We start from the raw sequence: 26,493 nt of genomic DNA on the forward strand, positions 1-26,493 counted from the left end.
GAGAGTCAGGTTGGTGCAGTGGCTCTTTCCTCGCCTTCCACCTCTGTGACCTGGGTTCGAATCCCAACTAGGTCAACATGTGGATTGGGTTTTCAGTCCCCAGTCTGACTTCGAGGGTTTTCCCAATATTCATTCTGGGATTTCCTCCCACCTCTAAAACTGAACATTTCTCCATTCATTGTCTTCTTAATTATCACCTCATCCTGTAATTGGCGCTAAATGCGCTGCTGGACGAACGGATTTAATATAAAAAATAAAAATGTATAGGGCCGGGTCATACTCATGGGGGCACCTTGCATGATCTCTATGCAGGCGGTGTTCATTTCAAGATTACGAAAGGCCAGGGGAAGCAGAAAAAACGAGTAATACCAACCGGGGGAGGGTACGAGGGGCTGTACCGGCAGATCGAAGAACGTAGCATTTGACGAGAATGCGCAAAGCATACTCCTTTTTCCTCTCTGCATTAGCAATCACACACAAACAGTACTACGTACTGTAGAGCACAAATTGGTATCCATGGGTGCTCAAGGCATCACGTATTGAACGACACTCCAAAATGCGACTCCAGTTGCGTAACAAACAACAGAATAAGTCGTCGTGTTTTGTCAACTGAGTCAGGCTATCCAGCCCTTAGGGTTGGGGGTAATGGTTCTTTTCCTATAAGCCATGCACCCCATTTACACTACCACCGAGCCCCGCCCTTTGTAATTGTTTTTCTACAACAATGTTTTTTAAAGTTCGCTTCTATTACGTATGCAGTAAAACGGGGTCAGCAGGGTCATTATGACTGCTAAAGAACAATTTTCTTTTAGTGTGAATACGGAGGCGGTCGCAGCATTGCGGATAAAGCACTTCCCCAACCGTTCCCCAACATCTTCATCAAAAAGAAGAGAAAAAGAAAAAAGGGACTCTAGTGGTTGTTTTAATGAATAACTGAGGTGTTTCAATCTTTAAAATCTGGGACAAACAGGGACTGATCTTTTATACAAGCCGCTGTCCCCTGTATAATCCGTTCATGCTCACTGTCAGCGCGACAATCATGGGCCAGTTGACACGAGCAAGACGCCAAGGTTGCCGTCAATCGGTTGGGCCGGCCCATACACATACGCGTATGAATCCAATGTGTTCCAGTGGCGTCTACCTGTTCTGTTCTTATTCCTCATAGGTATACTATCGAGGTCTGGTTTTTTTTATTGGGGGGGGTGAACACTTTTTCCTGAAACGATCATTTGTTTTCGCTTGTGAATCTGTCAGCTCCACAAAGGTGGAGTAACATGTCTATAGCACCGGATACGTCAACTCGCAATCGTGGCAATGAAGAAAATACCATCACCTTGACTCGATCGAACGTCAGTGTAGCCTTCTTTAATATGATGTGATTTTACGGGTACACAGTCATCATTTTCCAGTCTCTGCCACCATTAGCCACGGTGGGTATTTTTCCCACGGATTCATAGCTTCCACTTTTGGAAGCAAAGGCCTATTGAGTTGTATAGGCCTAGTTCACTACGCTGATTTCGAGTCGGAGGATGCCTTGGCTACGCGCGCTGTACACACTGAAAACTTCCCTCAAGGCGTACGAACATTTTATAATGTAGGACTGGTAAGTTAGTCTAACCCACTTCGACCTTTGGACGATGTACATTGTGAGCCGTACCTTTGTTGTCACCGTGCCGCACACAATGCACAATATTGCATACGGTAGGCTCTGTATTTGCATTGAGTTGTATTCGTCAGTGACATCCAAAATCACTGACCTGTCACGATTTCGCAAGATCAACTTCACCACTGGTTTTGAGGAGCTGGGGAATATGGCTACTGTGTGTTAGCATGGAACCGTAAAATTGATTGGAGTCTCTTCTAGTGAGATTAGCGTAGGGCCTATAGGTGAACGCACATGAAAGTTCATTGCACTGTTTCCCTCCATGATGATTGTATATGCACTGAATTAAACTGCGGCTTTCCATTGTCGGTTTCACAAGAGGCAGTCCACGAAGAATGCCAACCATATTGCTCAGGTTCTGGGCCTTAGCACCTGCAGTGAAAGGTATGTTTTGGTTAAAAGCTCATTCTCATCTTTTGTTTTCTTTCCCAGTTTTGTTTTTTATAGCTCCATGGTTCCACCGCCCTACCATGGAGGATTCTACCTCCATGGCCCTACATCCTGTGGGCTGTATCACTTCTAAATATAGTCGTGGAGCTCGAGCATGTCGAGGGTGTAATTCACGAATTCAAGTGAGAATTTCTGGCCAGCTCATGAGCATTAAAAGTGCCCCCACAGAATCTCTTGAAAAAAGGAGCTTATTTGGCCCCCAAAATGGTGAGATTGTGTAAATCTTTGCCAGAATCAACTCCCTGGGTCAGTTTGAACTTCCCTATGAGTATGATACTATGAGAGCTGAATGGCTAAAAACTATGTTTGAAAAATGGTGCCCTAGAAAGTTGAAGGTTGCCACTTGAAAAATGGCTGCAATCAGACTTCGGAAAAATCACTTTTCGGGGGTGATTTTGTTTTGCAGGAATAGTTAAAAAGTAATTGGTTAACCCACAAAAAACTGAAAAGAAATTGAAAGATTAGGGACTAGTAGACAATAATTTCATTTTTGTTTCAGAAATCTCAGGGGTGTTGGTATGCATGTTATTGGGCCCTGAACAGTGCTGATTTTGCACTGTTTTCGATGGGGCTTGAATTAGTGGACTGTACCCTTTAAAGCCATTTTGAAAACTAATGCCTACACTTCATTGCAAAATAGAGCCATTTGGAACGCTCGGTTTGCCAGTGCTTCTCAGATATCAAGCTGGTGGTTGTCATTTCGGTGGTTTCCAACCTTCCTTTCTTGCAAACCCTCGAGTCCATGGACTTCAAAATGCTCCGATATCAGGGAATGTGACAGCAAGCAAATGTAATTTAGTCTGCGCCGTTAGTTAATTGGGGCACATTTGCATTTGCTGGCCTTATAACTTTGCAACTCAAGAAAATAGACTGGTGTGTGAAATGACCTGTTGATGTCCTACACTTTAGTGCTGCAGCAATGCATAGATGATGGTAAGTGGGGAAAGGAGCATGATCTGGTACCCATTTTATATGCGGCATGTGTAGTGTCAGTTTCTACACACTTGCTCTTTACTCCAGCAGAGTGAAAATACATGTACATGGACATCATTCACGGGCTTTGCAGTCTTAGGCTTCAGGTTTCAAACCGTCTTGGCTTCAGTCCTAGGCTCAGAATCAAAATGAAAAGTCAAGCAATTCAAACTGTTTTAATGTTAACTGTTTTAATGAAAATACACCTTTGTGTCTTGGATAACCTCATTATCAACTTTTGGTTCTCTATTTTAAAAGTTTGCTGTTTTTGTGGTTTTTATGTTGTTTACTATTTCCATATTCATGAACAAATGTGTTATGCCAGGAAGAAAGCCTCAGTGTTACTTTGATTTGTACACAAAACTCCCTATATTTTTAAGAAAGATTTTACTGGCCTCAATTTTCTTTTCCAAGGTGATTCTTTGCATAGCACTAAGCAAGTAAGCGAACCTTGTCTCAGAATTATTTTAGTGAGTATTCTGGGTTAACATTTTAAATAGAAAAAAACCCATGTACTAATTGAATCATGCCTTCTGCGGGTGACATCCACGGAATAGCACAGCAATAGCGCCCCCAGTTGTCCAAGAAAATCCTGTATGCGTTTTCTGCACTCGGTGTCCAAAAAACTACGTGGCGCACGAGGTTACGCGTTCTACCCTCGTATGTTCACCCAGCACCGTCGGTGTATCGATTTAGTTAATACATGGTATTGTATGGGGCGGCGCATGACAGGGATAAGCATAATCTGGTTCTGTCTCCTGTGATGCGGCTTCGAATTATGATCAAAAGAAGCAGCGGTGGAGCTGAGAGCCGCAGCCAGTGTTCGATACTTGTGCATGCCGTAGTCTCACATTGAGACGCCGCACCGCGTGTTGCCAACATAGAGTACACCATAAACCGTTGAAAATATTTTGTAGGGGTTTTCCTGAAGATATACCCCACATATACATTTGCAATGGACGTTTGTAATGACACACATGATAAAGCTAAAAGTGCAAAAAAAAATTAAGAGACATTGAGCCATTTCATGCAACAGTGTTATTAGAAGTATCTTTCCTTGACATATCATAAACTGATTTTTATCCTACTAAATTCTGCACTATTGGAATATCAACTGGACTTTCGGTTAAAGCAGTGTATTGCTGTGACAGAATAAAATCACAGCGAAACTGATTTCTAAGTTCGTGGATCTGGCTCAGTTAAAAAACTTTTGCTAGCTAATGACCATCAGGATGGCCTTTAGTTCAACGCTGGCTTCATATTTATGTGTTTCGCATTCTTGTGAAACCCCGATTGCAAGAATATCATGATTATTTTGTTTTGCACTAAGAGAGGAAATTAAACAATTTTCACTGCTCGAAAATGGCTTCTGCGTATTTAATTACATAAGATCATTGACTAACAAAATAATCCATCAGATGTCTTGTTTCCATCACAAAAGCTCCCTGGCGTTCCAGTGTACAACCCTGAACAATAAGCAAAACTAAGTTTAGGAAGGAAGCATACATATCCCAGCTGGGATCAGCCCCTTTCACGGTGACGTGACTGGATTGAAGACGTTAAATACTACTGTTGTATAGGCAATAAAGTACCTGTGGGCCGAGGCGTAGTCAAAGATTTACCAATTATTACGCGTCACGATCCACTTCACAAGTGAGACTTCAGTGCTCACTCGAGACAACCATTCTCTGTTGGAGTGAAGTTATGAAATTCATTTATTTGACCCCTACTACATGTATTTATAAGTAGTGACTGTCCAAAACCAGCATCTGCGGACAAATCAGACAATCGTAGCTAAGTTCTAGAATCAAGCCCCTTTAATAGGAAAAACCCCTTTGCGTGTTTTAAAAGAACCAGAGTGTTGCAATATTATTTATTCCTTGTTGTGCAAAAACTCCACTAGTTACATAATCCCTTGATTAGCCTGCCCTGTTTTATTATCATAACGAGCATGTTAAAGAGATCATTTACTAGTGAGTAATTCTCGAATGGTACTGATGCGGTTAGGATACCTTTGCCAAATGTATTCGTATTTTGATTTCATTCAAACTTTTCATGCTTGTTTGATAGTGTTTTGGGCGAAACCTGCATGCATAAATTAATTGATCATAGAATATACTTTCACAGGCCAAATCAACAGAGAAACAGGCGTATCATGGGAATTTAAACTTTGAAATATATGAAACGATAATAGAAGTAAAAACCAAAAAGAGGTGTTGACAGCAACGTCAAATAATTGCGTTTCCAAATTACATTTCAAAAATCAAGGGTCGAACTACGTACAAAATGGTGACTTATATATTCCGGAGGATCTTTCTGAATCAATTCGGGCGATTCATAATAGTGTGCCTCAAAGAGTCTGCAACGCGTTGACCAGTCACAACGAGCGGAATCTGTCGATGCGCCCTTGTCGATATATTGCTTAACAACGCGCATTGGGTCGACAGATTTCGTGCACGGTGATTGGTCAACGCGCTCCAAACTCTTGGAGGCGCACTGTTGTGGAACGCCCGTATCCAGAAATGAATTTTACGATTTTTTGGATACTGTTATTTACGCGTAGGCCCATCTTGACACAAGTTCAGGCATTTATAAATTGTATTTTTTGTTGAAGAGGAAGCCAGTCTAAGTCCATATCCTAATATGATCATACACGGTGTAATATGATCATAATATTTACGAGTCCGATAATCACTCCAGCTGCTGCATTTTGCATCTGCTGAGGCCTCCCAGTGGTAGATATAATTCAGCAATCCACAAAGTAGTGTATTACAAAATGGACACCGTGTCATAAATGCACGAATAAGTTGTTTTAAATATCAGATCGCACAAGAAATCTACCAGTGTTCTGCTGGCTCCGCTAATGTCGACGTAAGGCTCTTTACCGATGTTGGAGGCGTGACATTTCAAAGAGAAATTTGAATCAAGAATGGTTCCTCAATTTCGAACAGAAGACTTGAAGGAGGTTCTTGTTACTGTCAGAAAAGCGGAGGTGTAAGAGCTTGCAAAATTTAGATTAGATTTGGTAATAATAAATTTCGGTCGGTGGAAGGAAACCCGAATCATCAACGCTGTGATCGCATCAACCTATAGGTTTCCATAGCTATACTTGCCTCGCGTGGCTGGCTTTTATGAGAGAGGCAAACGAGGGTAATGTGTATTGTAATGATAATTACATCGAGGACGAGGAAGTTAAAGTTTCATGCTGGTACATTTCGTTTGGGCGTTGATACAAGCCATATAGTCATGTCAACATACATGTACAATATCGCCCTAGGCTATAATTGGGGTTGAAGTTTACCAAGTTCTCTTTGTTTTTACATAGGGGCATCCTTTTTACATTCTATGGTTCTCATTTCCGACCGACCCTATTTTGGGCTCCCGATCACGGAAAAAAGCCCCCCCCAAAAAAAAAAAAACTGAAGGGAAAAAATTGGCCAGCTTGACCTTTGAAAGCAAAAGCCCTGAAAACTTACGATTTCGCAAACGACCAACATCGACGGTCGGCGTTCGCATGAACATTCGGTATACCGCACCTTTCCTTGGCCCACTGAAGTTCGTGCATAGCTCTACATCAGCAACGTGGAATTTTTTTTAAGGATTTTTATTTCGACCGACCGACCTTATCTCAAGTGGTAAAAGAAATGAGCACCATAGAATTTAATAAGGGTGCCATAACGTCTCATATTCGAGGAAAGTTACTAAATTTGAACTTATGCGAAAAAATATGATGTGCATTGTCCAAGAAAGCACTCTTCGACCCACGATGCGCCTATAAGACCTACATTACACACGAGCTTAATGATAATATGCAACACCTTGCACGTGACTTTGAGGTACCAGCCACATTAACTTTCTTTTTGGAGGTGACGCTGTTTACACGGAGGATGCTTTGCTGGTCGGATAACATTGCTTTTACATATAATCAAACGAAAATAGAAAGTTAGAAGATTATTCTAAGATACCGTTTGATGTTTTCACTTTGTACGAATATACTGTGTATAATGTCTTAAGTTGGCCTTTTCTCATTGGCTGCAGTGGGCTTTTTATAGGCGGGCGCCACCAACAATAGTGAAATCCAGAGCCGCTGTAGTAAAGGTTTAGTGTCATGCGCCAGCGTTTGTCATGACACGTAATCTGTGTGGTTGAGATCTGCTACCAAGGCAAATGGCAAACCATACACATACGTGAGGATTTGAACTTGGCGTCATGGCATCTGCATGAAATTGCAAACCGTGCATTAAGTTTCAACACATCGAGGTCAAGGCGGAGAAAGACACGTAGGCTTTGGCCTGCTTATCCAGCAATTACATGTACATGTTTGCTCTCTTGTCCACACTAGGTTTTGAGCGATGCGACGATTTAGCCGTCTACGGGTACTGATAGCCGTGGTTTTGTTCGCTGTGTGTTTGGTGGAACTGTTGCTTGTTGCCCTTGCGGGATCAAGGAATAGCACCAGAGATCACCTCCGAGACGAGAGTCGAGCGGACACGGGATCAGCAGGGGGAAAGTAGGTTTTTGTTTTCATCAGACATTAAAGGTATTTGTACATCTATCCCCATTGACTAATGCAACAACTGTTGTGATAGTGTATCCAGTGACTCTGTCCCTGCGTTATGTATAAAAGGCTACTTATACTCAGAATCTTATTAATTAACAAAGATGAAATCAAGAGGCTCAAAGTTTGCATACGTTTGAAAAGGAAATCTAGAACGTCAGCCCTCACAAGAGTTAAACAAATCTTTGTTTAAGAAAATTGACAAGTGGAGCGCCAAAGAAGCCCGTCCTTGGCGTCAAACATGCGCAGAACTACAACCGGGCGAAATCGGAGGGGAGCACGCCAGCAAATGGCACATCCCAGTATAACCTGGACGGGGTCATCGCTAATCTATCCAAGCCTTGGACTTCCAACGAAACGCGCAAAGCATCTATTAGGTATACATGCTATTTATCTTTGTGTTTTGGAAACAATACTGGAAGAATTGCCCTTAGATTTTTGCCGTTGATTCGAGTGGACATGTCATATCTATCTGTATGTAATCGTGCCATTTTAAATCTTCATTGTAACGCACAAATAAATTGCGGAAAGTATGCTTTCAAAAGAGAACATGGTGATCGACAATGCACTGAAATGGCTTCGTAAATTTTAACATCTCCTCGTTTATGTCCCATGTTTCCAGACGTAAGCTCAACAGTATTGTAAATGCCAAGGAATTTACTGTCTTAACGAAGAACTCCACGGTTCTTGGACAGAATTTAACATTTGCCATAAACCCAGACCTAATCCATAACCTCACGGACGAGGTTTATCAGATGTTACCAAAGGTAAGGAAACTTTTTTCTTCAGAATTCGACATTTTCTCGTGAAATGAAATCGGTGTGCATGGTGTGTTGGGCATAAGGTAGTCGCCTTCAATGACGTACGAAAAACGTATTGGAAAAACCGCTCCAGTGTGACGGATCTCCGCTTTGCAATGATTGATCTGAGTCTTTGATACCGGCAAGTCCCAGTCAAAACCTCGCCGAAAAGATTTTCCAGAAAGGAGGTTTGCTGAAAAGTACATGTAGAGATCAGATCAGTAATGATGTACATAAGACTAATTGGTGGGAAACGTTATGCCAAGATGATGTTGTTTTTCCATTCACGTCTCGTGTATATTTTTTTCAGGAATCTCCATTTGCCAAAGTGAAATTGGAACGCTGTAGCGTTATTGGGAATGGCGGTATATTAGCAAATAGTTACTGTGGTAAGAAGATCGACAGTTCCGACTTTGTATTTAGGTAATTTTTCTTTTCTATTTGAAACGCGTATTTTTAAGTTTAATTCTAACGTTAACTGTAATAAATGCCAGGGAGATTTTCATGCTTCATAGCACACACCCTTCTGCTGGAAGTCAGGAAAAATGAGATGAGATACCGAAAGGTCGAGTTTGGGTGGCCTATTCTTGACACGAGTTTCTTGTTCTGACACTCGAACGGCAGGAACATGACCTAGGAACACTATTCTCAGAACAGGGTTTTGCACGAACACGGAAAAAAACGCAGGATGATGATTTTTGAAGAGCTACGAAAATAGCGAGATGGCGGACAAAGCTGCCGACAAAAACGAGGTCTGTGCTGAATCGTCGTGCATGCTCAGAATGTACATGTCCATGTGTAGGCCTGTGCTGTCATCTGACTGACCTCGTAGGATCAGGTGGAACAATGGAATGAATTAAGTTGTTTGGTTGTTCGTGTAGTTAATGTCAGCAGCATATCATTTAAATAATTATAAGCATCTTGCCTTTCCATTTGTTATGCGTTGTCATGGTCACATTTTTGCATTGTTGCAATTTTGTCATAGGCGGCAAGCAGTTCTAATTTTTTTACATACATTGCAGATGCAACACACCTCCTTTGAAAGGATATCAGAAACATGCAGGAACCAAGTCCAGCTTGACTTCCATTAATCCAGGTGGTGTCATCGATGTTAAGTAAGTGTCAACATTTGTGTTTTGTTTGTTTCTCCTTTTGGTACCTTTGGGAATGGCATGCATTATATTTGTGTTATTCGAGGCTTTAAACGGTTTGGAGTTGAGTGTATATCATGTGGAAGGGGTGGAGCTGACATGTGTGGTGAGGAATAGGATAATTGAGCGAAAATTCGTTTGAAGGAATGAGTTTCCTTGTTGTTGAAATACGTGTCTGGAGAGAGTTTAGGAAATGTCCGGTCCTAACAATTTCCTTGAAAATTTTCGAAACCACTTTTAAGCAAATAACACAAATCGGTATAAGCCGCATCTTGATTCAATTTTCAGTCACGCTTAAATAACCTTTCTGGTCAAGAAGTTTCGTTTTATTGCATGTGTACTCCCAAAACAGTTTTTTGATCGGTGGTATCGATTATACAGTGGAAAGCCTATCTCATTTAATTCAACAGGTACAGACGGCTTAAGGATATAGGCTACAGAACCAAGTTCCTCAGAGATATGAAAGCCTACGGAGATCTTCTTATCCCAGCCTATGGTGTGAATATGCCCGCGTACAGGACTAGCATGCTAGCCTTGCGGCTTCTCCGTCAGAACAGATCCACCACGCGGGGTCTGATCATTAACCCGGACCACTTCAGGGGGCTGCAGGATTTGTGGAGGCGGATGGGTCTTAAAAGTCGCATGACAACAGGTCAGTAAATGCTGCTTTATCAAGGACCAGGTCACCCGTAGTTACAGATTGATGCCTTGGTTACTTTCACAGAGTTGCTTCATCTGGCAATCGTAGAAAGTTATACCTAGCAAAGGGACGCTAATACATGTAATTAAAGCGAGCCTGTTGGGACCTCGGGGCGTAACAGTCTTCATTTGTCTATGTAATATGAATCTGTCTGTGGTTCATTAACTACAGAATGCTCTTTTCAAGAGAGGGTGTTTTATTTTAGTAAATGCCTCAAAAAATAAGTATAGATCGTTTTCCCGGACCGGTTTCCACTTAAGCCATGCAACTGTCCAAGAATTTGGACAATCATGTCCCAGAATGGTTGTTTTCCAAGTACGGCTGAGTGATTAGATTCTTGCAATCTGAGACACAAACAGGAAGGGTCTGATCGACATATTAAACTCCAACCTGGCTTATGACAGACTATTCTATCAGAGTTACTGTTAGCTATATGGTAATTGCCACAGTTTGAATTATCTTGTACCCCAACTTTCTCTTCACTTGCAGGGTTTTATCTTGCGTCAGTGGCTCTGTCCGTGTGCAATTCCATCGAACTCTATGGCTTTTGGCCGTTTGCAAAGGGCCCTAAGCACCGTCCAGTGCCTTACCATTACTACGACAGGCTCAAAATCTCCAAGGGCGTTCACAACTTCAACTGGGAATTTGACGTCCTATATCAGCTGCATATGGGGGGTGTATTACAGATGCACGCTGGCCCGTGCACGTGATAATGAAAGCTAAACTGAAGTATGACAAAATACCTTTAATCTTAGAGAAAAAAGTACTTTTAAGTGTTGCAGGAGGCGTTCATCGGCGATTCGTTTAGTATTTATGCCTTTGACGCCAAGCCGTCAGTACGGGGGTTAATTTTTTGTATTTTCAAAGCTTATCCACAACTCGGGCAAGTTCGATCAAGGACCAAAGTTACCCATAGGTCGACTCACTCAGATCGAACGCACGCTAGTCGACGATGGTTGGTTGGTCGCATCGTTCGGTGCCATAAACCGTTTTAATAGCACAGCGTAGAGAGGACCAGCGATAAGAAAAATGCCGGAAAAAGTATGTCAATCGTAAACGACCATTTTCACTTTTATTTTTGCTGTTTTGCCCTTCCTGCGACCACTTTTTCTTCCCTTCAGCCTAATGACCTGACAACGGTTGACTAGGGTCGTTTGCACTTCAACTTCACTGCACATGCGCTAGGTACGTCACAACTAACCAGTAGTGAACTGGTGATCCTTGATCGAACTTGCCGAATGTTAAGTGCGTTTGTAATTGATTGCAGCTACCAAGAAGGTATGGAGGTGCTCTTTGCTTGCTGGAAATTTGTTTATAGCATTGGCTCTGTCGCTAGGAAAATTGGCAAAAACATACACAGAGACAGGAAGTAGCAGCGCAGTTCTAGGCCGCATAAAAAGTTGTTACTCGTCCTTTTTCCCAAAAAGTTGGGTCGACTGGACTGTTTTTCCCTCATGGCATCACTAAACTTCCATTTTCATATATTTCGCTTTTGTCACGGCTCCATGTCAATCGATTCCACTTGCCGATATTTTTCTGTAAGAAGCCAATGGGTCTGATGCATTACCTACACACACGTGTTGCACGGCCGATTGCCAAACCTCAGCCTTGTCTACAAGTTGCCTCATTTTGAATCCACTGACTTTGGAATTTCTAGCCCGGTGAACAAACAAAAGTAGTTTTTGCAAGAGGAGTATCAAACTTAATGCTATTGACCAAAAGATGGAAGTGTTTTCATTTAGCTTGCACAAAACGCAGACCAACAAGCGATTTCGATGTCAGAGACAAAGGGCGGCGGAAGCGAGGCTGTAATTTGGAAGTTTTTCTAGCCTTCCAGGAAGATGTCACAACACCAAGCACACTCTGTGGTCGATCAATCGAACATTTTAGCCGCAAACATGACTATAGATGCACGAAGCCTTCTCATACAAGCATTCCTGTGTCACGTAAATCGGGTTTCCTCGAAATATTTTGATGGAACCCATTACATACAAGCACTGCAGTACTGCACAAGCATGTGGCACAACACGAAACAGGATACCAACCAGTAAGCAGATTATAAGTGAACGGAACAGGTCTCTGATTTTGATATGACTCTAGCGCACGCCGCGGGGCCCGCACCACAACTTGATCCGCAATTCAGCATGGACAGAGACTTCTGAAGATACCAGATAGGTTCCTCTTTGGATTTTTCCCTCTATTTATACATGTACATGGATTATACTTTTGTACCCAGAAGTGAATTCTCAAGATCTCTGAATCTTCACCATATACACTGTTATGCATTTAAAAAAGAAAAAAAAAAGAAAACGAAAGTTGTCGGGGCGTTTTGTTGGTGGGGCGGGGACGATCAACAACTTATTTTTATGCGGCCTTAAAAACTATTTTGCCAAAAGGGGGCATGTTTACATTCTGTTATTTAACAATTTTTCAATACCAAATATTTTTTAACTTATAAAGGGGCTATTTCCAAAGTATATAGGTCTAGTTTACCATCTGCTGTGGTTTCTTTAGGCTGACTTAATTGTTATAGGCATTCTATTCGGTTTATCCTACCAAAGTAGTAGTTTCATCATCATCAACAGAACTATTAGAATGGGGAAATCAAATGCGTAATTGAAAGACAGAAAAGAAAGTGTTGGTTGCTTACATTTCCAAAAAATTCATAGTTGTGACAAATTCTATGACCAACAATCACATTTCTAACAGCTTCAGCAAAGCCGACCAGTGACGTGGGTTTGGTTGACAGGTTATTTCGTGCCGTACTTTGCATTCTACGGGTATTTGAGAATGCCTCCGCTTTTGGGTGCCGTCATAATCACGCCCCAAAACCCTTGCAAAGCATCATTGGAATTGGATGACTGACATGCCATGTATTGTATGTATCAACATTTTGAAGTACATGTACTGGAAATCGAGTCATCTTTTCACACTTTTGAACTGAGCATTTGGAACAGTAGTCTTTACCAAAAAAATCAGTTTGAAATCAAGCAGAAGAAAAAAATCCCTGAACATTAGCTTTTCTCTTGGACTGTAATCGCCGTACACTTATTGATAAATACCAGTGAATTGGAGTTGCCAATCAGGCTCATGATTTAAATCTCATTGGTTGTGCATTGACCAATCACATTCGTTTTTAGCCTGGTGTCTTGATCCCCTACACCAATATTTCCCCTGTAAGCTCTGACACATTATTTTTTTTAACTTTATTTTTATATTTCTCAGTAATTATCTTTTTATATGTGTTATACGTGCATCTGCTATTCGATGAGCAGGTACTCGAGAAATATTCTGAAGAAAAATAGCAACTGATCGCTGACTGGTTCACTTCCCCTTGTACAGTAAGCTTGCGCATAAAATACATGGCTTGTTTGTCATTCGGTCCCATGAAGCAATGAGAATGTCAATTGGACGTTTCTCACGGCTTCATCCTGTACACTGAGACGGAAACAAGACAACCAAAACAAAACCCACAACCGCGAGGCTGTTGTTTACACTGGCTGGGCCTGAATGACTGTACATGCACCTGCATACAGCAGGACTAGCGTTCGATCGGAGGTAAGTGAGCCAGGGCAAGCAAAGCTCTTGATTGAATCGAGTTGGAATCAGTTGGAATGCTTTGGTCCTTTGTAAACCTGAAATCGCCTGCGAGTGTCTTGAATTGCAATTTTTTTCAAAGCGCTATTTATTAAGGGCTCATTTGCGTAAATGCATTTTCTGCTTAACGAAAATTGCAGGGTCCTTTTAAAAAAAAACGGGGTGGGGTGTCGACACGTCTATTCCAGGAGAAATCACTTATTCACTTCAGAATAACTCGGGATGAACGCAAGCCTGTGATTTTTCCTCACAAGCTCTGAACACAGTACGGATTTAATTAAACACATACAATGTCATAATTTACACTTCAGGACAATTCCATGTATAGAATTGGAAATACAAGATGTGTTTGTTGAGATTTCTATTTTAGTACTATAAGTTAATTTGATACAGTGAAAGTAATGAGTCCAGGGACGTGTTTCCGTAAATCAGTCGTGTCTCTTAATGAACGACGCTTATATTCACGGAAATGAGGTATACATGTATATTGTATACCATGAAAACGTCAGAATGAGAAACTCATAATTCTGAACTCGTGGTGACTTAGCTGCCACGTGTCATGGGGCGGGGAACAGCTTACTGATTTCCATTTTGTTCTGTATGCAATGTGATTTGGGTACTAGACATTGTAATCTCACCTGCTCACCAAAGTGAGCGAGTTTTATTCCTTGACCAACGACTGTGTGGAGGTAGCTATGGGATGTGAAAGTTTTATTAAACGAACACAGCAAACGGGCATTTAACTCAGCTCTGGATTAAATTGACCTTCAGCTTCGAAAGATACAAGTGCCGTATCAGTGCTGTCGAGGTCAGAGCAGCTAGTGTAGAAGTTATGTACGGCAGCCATCTTCCCGGCTCTGTTCCACATGGTTAGGGATGCACCCCTATGAGTAAATTCCCATATAGACACAAGTGATAAGTCCCTAAAATGCGACTCTCAAAGGTGTTGAGGCTGCACAGAAAATGATGTTCAACGTATCCTCTTTCATTTTCCTTTCAATTTCTAGTGAGTTGACCAATGAAGTTTTGAGAAATTCTCACCCAAAGCAGACAACCCCTAAAATGAAGGAAATTTCTCTGCCCAGAAAGTAGGCCTAGCTATTTTGAAAATGCAACCCTCTGCAAAACGGCTAAATAGTGCCAATCTCGGACCCAATTGCATCCAAATTGCTCAGAATTCTAAGCCCTGAGTCCGGGCCAGAGGTTTTGTTCTGTATTTCTTCAATTCCCCAATTCCATGGCTCTCGGGACTCTGTAATAAAGAACTGAGTCTGTAACTTATAAATGAGCTTGGCCAATATATTTCTGTCCTATTTACAGGGGTGCACCTAGAGGGATATGATTTTTACACGTGAATAGACCTTTTGTGCATAAAGGCTTACCGGGAAGATGGCTGCCATGCATAACCTCTTTACACAAGCACTTCGATTCCGTTGTCTGGAGCATACATCAATAATGTGACAGGGATTGTGGGATTATGTTTTGTTTGTTTATTTAGATATACTGACAATTTTAGCATGCACATTTTGACAGCTATTTTGCTGAAGTGCTGCGAACCAGTCGTACCATATATTCTTATTTCCTCCATGGTCGTATAGGCCTACATGTATAATTTATTACTGTTGCAGGAGCTCGTATTTCATAGTCTCCCACGGGAGAGCCTGTAGTCGTCGTTTTTCCCATACGAATGGTTGGCAAACTGGCTGGCCATGGCAAAAGAGCAATTCTCCTCGTAGGCCTACGTGTTCAACATTCGTCAAATCACATCCACCGATGAGCACTGCAACAATATCACCAAATTCAGTGCGTACACTTTTTAATGAAAAAGACCTCCATCTTTTATTGCTTGTACATTTTTTGATCAAGGCTTGCCGTTACAAAACGATGGCGAATGTTTGCAAACAAAAGAAAGATCTGTCCTTCAAGGTTCAAGGTTGACAGTTACCGTCCTGGTGAATTGCCAAGTGCCCTGCCCAAAAGACACGAAGTTTGCCAGTGCTAGTGTACAAACCCCATCGCCAAATAACTTCTGGAAACGTCAGTCTGGCTACTTGAAAATGAAAACTAACCTTGCAGCAATATTCATTTTATAACCCATCGATTATCATCCCCCGACTTGGGATCAGCTAGCCTAGCTGAGCTAGGCATGTTTTAGTGATCGCTCTTAAGCAAATGTTCCAGTCGATAGCGTAGCGGTAAGCTAATTATCAAATTCTCGTTGGACGACTGGAATTCCAACTGTTGGCATTGGAATAAATTAGCATTGTTTTTGGGGTTGGCGCAGAAGCGTAGTCATGGGCACAGTCGGTGTAACACGCGTTCTAAGGGAATTTCCAAATTAAATCCAAAAATAACGGGACTGGAAAGTTAAGGCAGTATGTTAAATGTCATAATTATGGAAGACACGACATTTCCTCTTTATCGGGGAGACGTCCATGAAATTTAATTCATTATTGACTTGAGCGAAAAATCCGGGTTCTCATTCTCGCCTTTCTTCCTGTAGTGCAAGCTCACTTACAAGCATCTTCAGTGATGTCAAGCGCAAAGACAAACGAGACTGTTTTCGATGTGTAACAAGACAGTTATTGATACTAATAGACACGGTGACAATACAGCACACGCCGACGGTGTATCCATCGATTTTAAACTTGGTTCAACGTCGATATAAACATAAAGCGCACACATACACACTACCGATCAGAAATGTTGTATCGTGCCTTCCAACGGCTTAAAGCACATGATTTAGTTCCTGTTATGACTTCATTTGTTCTCACGATGTCTCCGTCCAGAATCCCCCCCCCGGAGTTTTCTGAGTTTCTATTCCTTGCATTCTATTTATAACCCGTATTACTTTAATAACATGGAAGGCGGTTGATAGAAAAATGCGCGATTAATGTATGGAATGTCATGGACACATATAGGTTTTCAAATACTTCCAATTATAGCAGTCAACAATAAAAGTCTTTTAAAAATGAATACATGTCCATGTATGCTCTCTAGTATTCTGCAATGTAGTATTTTCTAAATGAGGCTTTTGTTATTACAAAGTTATAACAAAACAAGTAATTTTGTTACAACCAGGAATTTCTCATAAAAGGAAAGAAAAAAGAAAAACGATATTCAAGCAATTGGGGTCCTATAACCGTATTTTGTTATAATTGGGTTCTTCATATCGAAAGTGGACTGTATACTGCTTCAGTGTCTCCGGATATTATTTTTGTATATGTGATCGGTCACACCTGTTGGTTCTGTAGCGGTCCATTATCTTTCGCCACCTTTCAAGCTACATCTCATAATTTAATATAAGTACGACTTTCTTGTTTTTAGGCCGCCGCATGCCAGAGCTATCTGATGAGCACGGTACCCGGTGAAATCGCTCTAAGCTTCCTGCCGGACTGTTTAAAACGTGTTTCACGCAGTCTGTTTTTGAAGCGCAGCCAAATTACTGTGCATGGAAAGACGGTCGGGATTATAATTATTAACATTATGGTAAACATTATTATGCAGGCCGTCAAGTTATGAGCGATTTATGAGTGGCTGGTGAAACAGAGTCAGACTCTTTTCATCGGGAAACCAATTAACGTTTCGGCAGGAGAGTGAGGCAGGCAGTTAATTAACAATGGCGCCCCTTTGTATATTTTTCCATAGTCGTTTATTACCGATGACAGCATCACAGGCTTTTACAGTAGTCATGTATAATAAGAACGGCTGCAGCTTGCCAGTAATGTATTCGAATCCATCTCTGGGTGTAAATGGTGAAGCAATTTTGCCCTTTCTGCTAATTCCTGAGCCCACAGTCATCTTCACGTGTTCAATTTCTATTGTAGACATTCAGATGTATTCAACACATTCAAATTAGTAACTGAAAAAAATATTAAATGCCACTCAATTTTATTCAATTTCGCAGACGTTCTTTTAATGAGGCTTTAAATTTTTACCGTCGGTGTTCACCTTCCTATGAGTAATGATTACATGCACAATAAAATGGACAAGAAGTACGCAAATTCAGGGATGTATCCGGAATTACTTATCACATGACTGTTTGCGAAAACTGTTTTGATGCAGTTCAGTAATGTACACAAATTGTTTGGGGATTATTGGCGAACATTTCTTGCATTTTTGTGTGACTGCAATCCAGTGTACATGTGTACGTTATCTAACGCGTTATTGGTTATTTGAATTATTACAAAGCAGGAAAAACGAAAATGTTTGCCCATTTGTGAATTCACTTCATCGTATGTTCTTGGTCTTATGCATTGGCGATTTTGAATTCTCTACGCTGGTAATTCAATTTGATTGGCTGATACTATCAATTTGATATATTTTACTGTATTTTCGTATTCGAAAACTATAATTGACAGTTCTTTTCAACTGAATGGCCACTTCACACTGCATTCAAATTAGCGCTGAAAGGAATGACTTCAAAGCTAAATTCGGTGAAAGTATAAACGAGATAACCTATCCAGAAAGGCTTTTTCATGCCAGTGATGCATTCTGTTTCTTCTGTGTGATTCTATCGTCTTTTTTTTCGGTGACAGAATTCTAAGTGTGGTGGAATTTTAACGCTATTCCAGAATTGCGAATACAAGTGTGTCGTTGTAATGACGTTTTTCATGATTTTTTTTTTCAAACTTATCGTGATCATTTAATACAACTCCTGAACAAAAGAAAAGTATTTTCACAGTTGTATTTGTGATCATGATAATTAGAAAATAGTGACGTCACGATGACGTTGTCAAAACGCCTTTTTTACACACGAGACAGCACTTGATCAACATCAAAACTGCTGGTTTTCCCAAAGACAGCTACAAAATGGAAGACGCCATGATGACGTCATCATGATTATAATTGACTTTTCATATATTTCCATTTTTCTCATAGCCTGTGCATGTAAGCTTAAAAGCGTGAACGCTTTCCGGTAGAGATAGTCACAGATGACATGTTAGGAACAATCACGACTTGCGATTCTTCGGTCGCATGACACGGTGACACCACCTTAGTGGTAGAATCTTCAGAGGCCATTATTGATTTGTAGAAGTACAATACCCATACGATGATCAGAATTCACAGGGGTAGGTTGTTAGCATTAAAATGTCGCGTCACGGGATCTTGTACACTGTGCTTTTCACACACAGGTCAGCGTCAGCAAAACTGCTCACGGTACGTACGATCAGATCGAAAGCAAGTTGGCCTTCGTTTATGTACAGGTGAAAATACGTGTACACGTCCAGTACATGTCCATGCCTTGTTATGGTGATGCGGTCAAGTGTCACAACCTTAACGGTGCACTCTTCAAAGCTTCCGTTCCAGTTTGTTCCTCTGTATGAGTGCTGGTTTATTTTCAGTGTCAATTTTGCTGACAATTACAGTAACACACCTCGCCCAATAGCCTCGTATTTGTGATGACAAACACGAAACCTCAGCCTTCTCCATAACTCGGCTCAATGTGTCACCGAAATGTCTTTTTGGTTGAGACGAAACAAAAGAAAAAAGCTGCATAATTTTGGACGTGTAAGTATTCATGGTTAGTACTGTATATTAAACTTTATGACACAACATATGCGCAAATACGGTTAATAAACCAAACATTTACATCCGGCCAGCCTTGACATTAGCAGGGGAAATAAAATTTAACAACAACGTACATGTACTTGCAATAAAAAATTTAGTACATCTTCAGCCTTTCATTCAATGTACATGTATATCTGAACCTGTTAGCAATATAATTCAATATAAAGTCAATATTATTTTTGTGTCTATCAAATACAGGGTCGATGAATGAATACATGATGAATGGCCTGTAGCATTGAAATGGAAATCGTTTGCCCAGAAAGTAACAGCACTATTCTATCATTTCAAATGAAGTTAGGGAATAAGGAATGTGTACATGTTGTAAAACTTGGAAAGAAAGAGTAAAAAAGTGTGAGTTTTCAGGAAGTCGCGAACAAAAGAATTCATACCGAAAAAAATAATTACTTATCCATATGGTACCAAACATATTGCAAATCATAAACTTAAAATACAAAATAAAAATTGTAAGTTGTTAATACTTTCCGTATTATTGCAGATCTAGGAGGCTTTCTGTTCATACAAAAGTTGCACACACATAAATTGCATAGGAACATAAAAAGCTAACAGCTCACATAAATAACTGTTGATATGATATCCAAACTGTAAGCAGCCATATTGTATTGAAACTAGGCCTGTGCCGAATATGCAAATATCCGAATATTCGATCAATTATTGAATATTCAAGTATTATTTTCCAAATTTGAATATTCAAATGCAAAATTCATGAAAGGGGAAATTATTATTACTCTTATTATAAATGTATAAGGCCAACAAACCTATTGGAAAACAGAGGAATGGCTTCTACAAAATGTTTAAACTGCATATATAACTGCCTATACACATATATATCCCATACCAAAATTTCCAAAGTTCACATGAGGTACCAGATAAATTCATGGAGATTACAGAGCATTTCACAACTGAACTTTGGTCATTTGGGTTGTCTATTTGTTATAAACATCTGTGGTGGCTACCAGCTCCCCACTTGGATGTATGTGAAGGTAAACTGTTTTCCAACTAAATGGAATTGTTTGACCTGGAGCAGATATTACGGAACTGGCAAAAGTGAGGTGGTTTGCCAGAGGCACATTAGTTTTAAGAGAATTCCTCTACTTAGCACACAGTCTTGAAAGTTACACTCGGCTTGCCATTAGCCTTTTAGAGCTATGGTGGACACAATAGGAGGGCGCTATTTGGTTAGGGTAAAATCTTTTGTATTTGCTCCAAATTTACCCACTTCAAATAGCTTCCTCTTATTGTGTCGGCCATTCTTCTGAAAGGCTAATAACTTGACTGGTCAAGGACTTCATGTCTAAGGACGACAGGCTGCAAATGCGTAAAAGATTAGGTGAAACAGCTACAGCAGGGAGAATTGCTGTCTTCCTCCCAAAATTTGTTGGGAACAGAGCGAGTGAATTCTTTGGCTGTGCTGCTGCGTCTTCGCCTGCAAAGGAGGATCCCTAGGAGATAATCGGCATTGGCCAAGGGATGCTTCCAGTGTGGATAGGGCTTTCGGGATGGCTTCCCTGTGCGGGATTGCTCCCTGTCTTCCAGGGGTGAACCTGACCTGGTGGAGTCCATGGACAGGCTGTAGAGGAGCGGGTCATCCACATCGCGGAAATAGTAGAAGTGTTGAGTGTCTGCGGAGAACAGTTGCCGTGACTCGGGCTGCTTGGCATGCCTGGAGGGCATGGTGGAGGACTCTTGCTTACTGGCAGAGGAGGAAGAAGAGGGAGACGATGGAGCATGGCTGCTGGAGAAGGCACCCCTCAGGAACTTCCTTGAAAAAGACATCTTGGGTTGGGACTCGGGCGGTGGAGTCCGTCTTGGACTCTCCTCACCCGAGCTGGCTTGTCTTGTCACGTCTTGATGAGACAGCTGGCTTTGAGAGGCAGAGGCATCCTTCTGGCCAACTCCTGGGACTTCATCCGAGTCGGCTGTCGCAGACACATGAACCTCAGCCTTCAGCACAATTGTCCTCCCGCCTTTCTGCCCTGACTTTGAGGAGGAGCTCTCATCGCTGGATTCCATCTCCTCGGAATAGAAGTCAGAGATCCTCCTCTTGGTGCGCCTGGGCCGCTCCTGCATCGCCGAGACTTCTAGGCTGTCCTCAGAGCTATCATTGCCCAGGTCTTGGCTGCGACGCCTGATGGAGGTCTTGGGGACACTGTCAATTGTGACCACTGGGTAGGGGGTGGAATCTGTCACGCTGGTATCAGATGAGAACCCGGCCAGGTCTTCATGGCATATATCTATGGGTGCATGGAAGAGAAAATCAACAACTTAAAACACTTTCACATGGGCCTTTTAGAAATCAAGACGGTTTGACATGCCTCACATATAATGGTTCACTAGCCTTCTGCACCTTTTTACTACTTTATCAAAAGCAATCACATCAAAGTCAAATCTCAAATCTGGGCACGGTAAGCAGGGAATGGAAAAAACAACCGAATGCCTTTGTCAAATTTTGTTGGGATAGTCAGTGACTTGATGAGACTGCAAGGCTTATGATTGGCTTGTTCCCACTTGTCACTTCACTCGTTCACAACTTTACACCATTAAGTGCAGTGTTGTAGTCAAGACCATCACACAAACTTTCACAAGACCAGACACAAAACCGTGCACAAGACTAGTCACAGTAACAGGGTGAACAATGACAAAGGAACGCTTTTATGGGAGTAAATTTAAATAGCTTGCGACTTGAATTCAGGCTTGGAGTCATGCCTTAGTCTCGTGATGGTACAACCACAACACTGATCCACCGCCCCACAAACAATCCAAAAGCACTACACATGGCATGGAATTATAATGAGTTACGTAATCTGCCCTAAGTAGAAATGCATCCTCACCAGTAAAGGAAAAGACGGGCTGGTGGGAAGTTTTTCAAATGAGCTCAGGTACGCCCCTGGTGCAAAGACCCCACATTCCAACAATTTATGACATTTCAAGTATTGTTTGCATTAAAAAATGGACAAAGTAATGGACACAGAGGACATAAGAGAAACCTTATACACGAATGGCCCTCCAAAATGCTGACTTGAAATATACAGTAAATAAAATTGTAACAGTTGGGTGAATATTTTACCAAAAAGTACACATACATGTATGACCACAGACTTACCAGTAACAGTGCGGCTACGGGAAGTTATGTGCTGAATGACGCCTACATCTAGCAGCCTCTGTCCCACCTTTTGGGCCTTACGTTTGTACTTTATTCTCCTGCTTACTGGCTGGTCTGCTCGGGGGTTAAACAAAACATTGAAAGCAAGTAAGTCATTTTAATGTACTGACAAATCCAGTGAGCATGGTCACAATGTCACTGGTCATATAGACTGGCCCCTGCCAATGGTGGTAAGCACTGTGATAACACTGGTCTGTGACAGTCTCTCTGTACTAAAGCCTGACATAGTGCCTTCCCCTTTAAAGGACCTGCCAAAAGTGGGGGAGGAGAGGGGCATGCCCCCTCAGTTGAAAAATGTAGGGGGCTACTGTGGTCTCCTGCTTCCACCACAGGTGAAATGAACTGGGACAGAGACACTTCTTGCAATGCTGTGATTAAAAGAGTGATGAAATTTTGTATTAATTTCAAATTTAGGGTGCATGCAGAAAACTGCTGGGAGTACTAAAAGTAGACCATTTTGAATCCATACTGAAATTACATACAGGTAAACATTATTAGGAAATAAACCTTTTTGACATTTGCAATACATTATGGGTTTGGATGACAAACATGCAATGCATTTTATACACAATCCTACGGGAGAAGTGTGATGACATCCTGGGACAGACATAAGAAAGACACAGTGTCGAGACACTCAGCATGTGCTTTGTTCCTGCTACATGTTCATGGCTGACATTGACAATACGGTATACAGAGGGTACAGGTCAGAGGTCATTCGTAGTCTCATTACAAGAAGTGTACCTGCAAAATGCTAATCTGTTTCGATTTTATTCCATACTCCAATTCAAGCCATCCCTTCTGACCCAGAGTTGCATTATTGATTTGGGATGATGATATTCACAAACTTCGAAGTTTAAACCTCGGCAGAAAAGGAACATTTGGAGAATGCCTTCCAGCAACACCAGTTTTTGTCATGGACCATGCTTTGACTAAGATCAATATTAATACTCTTGTATCATCCAATCAAAATCACGAGTTGTAGCTCATTCATCCCACATTGACCAGTCACATTCATTTTCAGCCTGCACGGTGACCAAACCCTTAAAAAAGACAATTAAGGGTGATTTCTTGTTCTTGCAGACATCTGTTATTTTGAAACTGTTTCTTGTATAATACGCATGTATCTGTGAGTTGATGAGCAGATACATGAAAAAATACTTAGTAGAAAATTAAATTGATTTCTGACTGGTTCACTTCCCCCATAGGGTTGTGCATAAAATGCATTGCCTGTTTGTCATCCAAACCCATAATGCATTGCAAACACTGAAAAGGTTTATTAAGAGGACTACAACTTGTACATGTACCTGTAACAATAAATGATAGGAGGAAACGAATTGAGAAATCAATACCATTGCAATCTGCAGAGCAAAGAGCTTGAACACCAACAGAATATTTGGTTTCATACCAGGTAGAGACATCTACTGACTGCACCATTAACATATCCAGGCTTTCCCAACTAAAAATCCGCTATTTTTCAAGGAACGTATCTCTGGTGTAATTACCATTTGAGTTCTACTTTCTTTAACCGTACAAAACCTTTCGAAAATTTCTTGGACTTTGAAAGGCATGTGATCTGGGTCAGGGTACCAAATTAGAGATGCATTCGCTTTTGGGTGAGTGACAAGCTGACAATTGCAGAAAAGTTGCTGGCTCAGGAACATAATACATATAACTTCACTGTCTGAGCAAGACTGTCTTGAAGTGAGATCCTGAGGCAAGACTGCTAGATCTCCCCATGTTCAAAACGGCAACCAGGAGTGTACCTTGGGCTTTGAAGTAATGCACCAGGAGCCACATGACCATGTGGTGTCCAGTGAAGCACTTGCGCTGCTTGTGAAGTGCTTGATACATGGTCTGCAGGACTTCCGTAGGAAGAGGGTCTGACAAGCCAGCTTCAACTTCAGCTTCCTGAAGGGGGGAGGGGGAGACAGACCGCAGGGTACCATAAGTCTCTTTGAGACGAAGTTACATGTATGATTGAAGGGGGAATAGTAACGCCATTTTGCTCTCAAAAATGAATAAATATGCAGTTTTACTTTGACTTGGTGCATTCCAGGCACAGACAATCTATTGTGGAAAAATGACTTGCTTAAGGACAACAGCATCAAACTTTAAACTCCTAGGAGAAAACCTTTAACCATTTGCTGAAGTAGTAGAATAAATTGTAATTTACCCTCTGCGTTGATTTGGAAATCATTCCTTCCATAAATTACCTTGAAAAGAGCTATTCCAATTCTCATCATTACCATTTACATTACTGATTATCAATAGCTAATAATCTTCAACATGTTATTTCAACAATATATGTATGTAAAGATCTGTGCGAATCCCACAACTGGTTTTGTTTGCCGTCATATGTTTTTACTCTCAATATCAGTCTCTGTATTGCAGAGTGCACATAGCAAGTGACAGTAACACCTGCTGCTAATAAAAACTGAAACTGCAAAAATGAAACTTGCACTTTATCACTGTGATAGTGCAACAGATAGGAACAAGTCAGTGAAGAGACCGAATGAATAATGCCACGTGTAATGAGGGAGAGACAGCAATCAATATCTTGGCTTGAAAAACCACCAGCAGCAAGGGCACACCCAGAAACAACACTTTTGGAGGCCAAAATCATGTTTTTTGGAGGGGGGTCACTCCATGAGGTTGGGGCACAATTTGTGACGGTGTCAATTGTTACATGGGCTCCGTAAAAATAAACAGCTAAGTTCCCTGCATGTGGATTCCAAATTGACATTGTTATACATCTAGCAGGGCTGAATACAGAGGTGTGTGTTATTTTACAGAGAAAATAACCTACTCTACAGGTCATGACAGGTGGTGAAAGTTTTGGATGTAACAAGGACACCGTCACAAATTGTGCCCCAACCTCATGGAATGACCCAGCAACCAAAACTCTGAAGTTTTTCAAGCATTACCTTTGATGGTGTTTCTAAGGGATGACGCTACAATTTGATACTGTTTACACGCTTTTGGGAGGAAGGAAAAAGGCCCAAAAATTGCCTTTCTCTAATCTTTTTCACATATTTTGGCTCCTAATGGGTGGGGATTGTCCCCTTGGATCTGCCTTTGAGCAACCTGTATCTATCTGGGAAATAACTGAGGAAAGTGCTGAACAAAATGACACTGTGGGCTTGACTGATCAAACAAAATAACAACCACCAAGCTTTAATATTAACAACAACGTTTTGCAAGGCTTCAAGAATCAGACAAGTGCCCTCATTTTATCCAAGTTTTGGGGGCTATTAAATAGTTGGACATAACAGAATCCCAAATGGAACAAAAATTAGTGCTGTTGGGAAACTTGCAACAAACAATGTATACACCATTTGTTGGGACAACTGACATAAAATTATGGTTGGGAGGTGTCCAATGTCCAAGCACCATTTCACACTCTGCAAGCAGGTGCACGGCTTGGTGAAGCATCACCCTTTGGGACAAGATAACTTACTCTACTCAGCTGTTTCCGGTAGAGGTGGATCAGAATTTTACTGGACAGGCTGTGCAGCTGAAGCGTGTTCAGAATGACCTCCTGTATAAACAAAAATAGCATTAAGGACAATTTTGAATAGTTAATGCACAACTGAAATTATGCCTTTCCACCAACACTAGCAAAATATTACCACATGTGTTTGAGTGCATTTTCAAAATATAGTTAGGCTGTAAATGTTAACCATGTGGCAAAATACAGAATCAATGACAAGCGATGTAACCACTTGTGGAGGGAGTTATCAGCGCTGAAAATTTGAACTCTTACCAAACGCATGATACAGTAGCTAACGTTTGACATACACGCCGAGTTTTGACAAATATGAAGTTACGATAAATTTCCCACAGATACCGT

The 26,493-nt window shown here is 41.2% G+C and overlaps 2 protein-coding genes across 8 annotated transcripts in view; one reads left to right on the plus strand and one right to left on the minus strand.

Moving 5' to 3' along the window:
* The first annotated feature begins 1,647 nt into the window (after window positions 1-1,647).
* On the plus strand, window positions 1,648-14,627 carry LOC110982477 (alpha-2,8-sialyltransferase 8F-like). The gene is made up of 8 exons (XM_022240896.2): window positions 1,648-2,047; window positions 7,428-7,595; window positions 7,838-8,020; window positions 8,266-8,410; window positions 8,754-8,866; window positions 9,466-9,558; window positions 10,005-10,246; window positions 10,784-14,627. The coding sequence occupies exons 2-8, from the start codon at window positions 7,438-7,440 to the stop codon at window positions 11,002-11,004; spliced, it is 1,155 nt and encodes a 384-aa protein (XP_022096588.2). The 5' UTR covers window positions 1,648-2,047; window positions 7,428-7,437; the 3' UTR covers window positions 11,005-14,627.
* Window positions 14,628-19,409: 4,782 nt separating this feature from the next.
* LOC110982475 (uncharacterized) overlaps window positions 19,410-26,493 on the minus strand; it is a 64,839-nt gene continuing 57,755 nt past the window's right edge. For all 7 annotated transcript variants that reach the window (XM_022240888.2, XM_022240889.2, XM_022240892.2 and 4 more), the window contains 4 exons: window positions 26,101-26,181; window positions 24,407-24,551; window positions 22,584-22,697; window positions 19,410-21,714 (listed from right to left, as the gene is read on the minus strand). In XM_022240888.2, coding sequence (XP_022096580.2) covers window positions 20,807-21,714; window positions 22,584-22,697; window positions 24,407-24,551; window positions 26,101-26,181 — 1,248 coding nt within the window. In that variant the 3' untranslated portion in view covers window positions 19,410-20,806. The remainder of the gene's footprint in view (window positions 21,715-22,583; window positions 22,698-24,406; window positions 24,552-26,100; window positions 26,182-26,493) is intronic.

Source organism: Acanthaster planci, linkage group LG13, assembly GCF_054643075.1.
Source record: "Acanthaster planci isolate LZ-2023a linkage group LG13, COTS_SCS, whole genome shotgun sequence".
Taxonomy (NCBI): domain Eukaryota; kingdom Metazoa; phylum Echinodermata; class Asteroidea; order Valvatida; family Acanthasteridae; genus Acanthaster; species Acanthaster planci.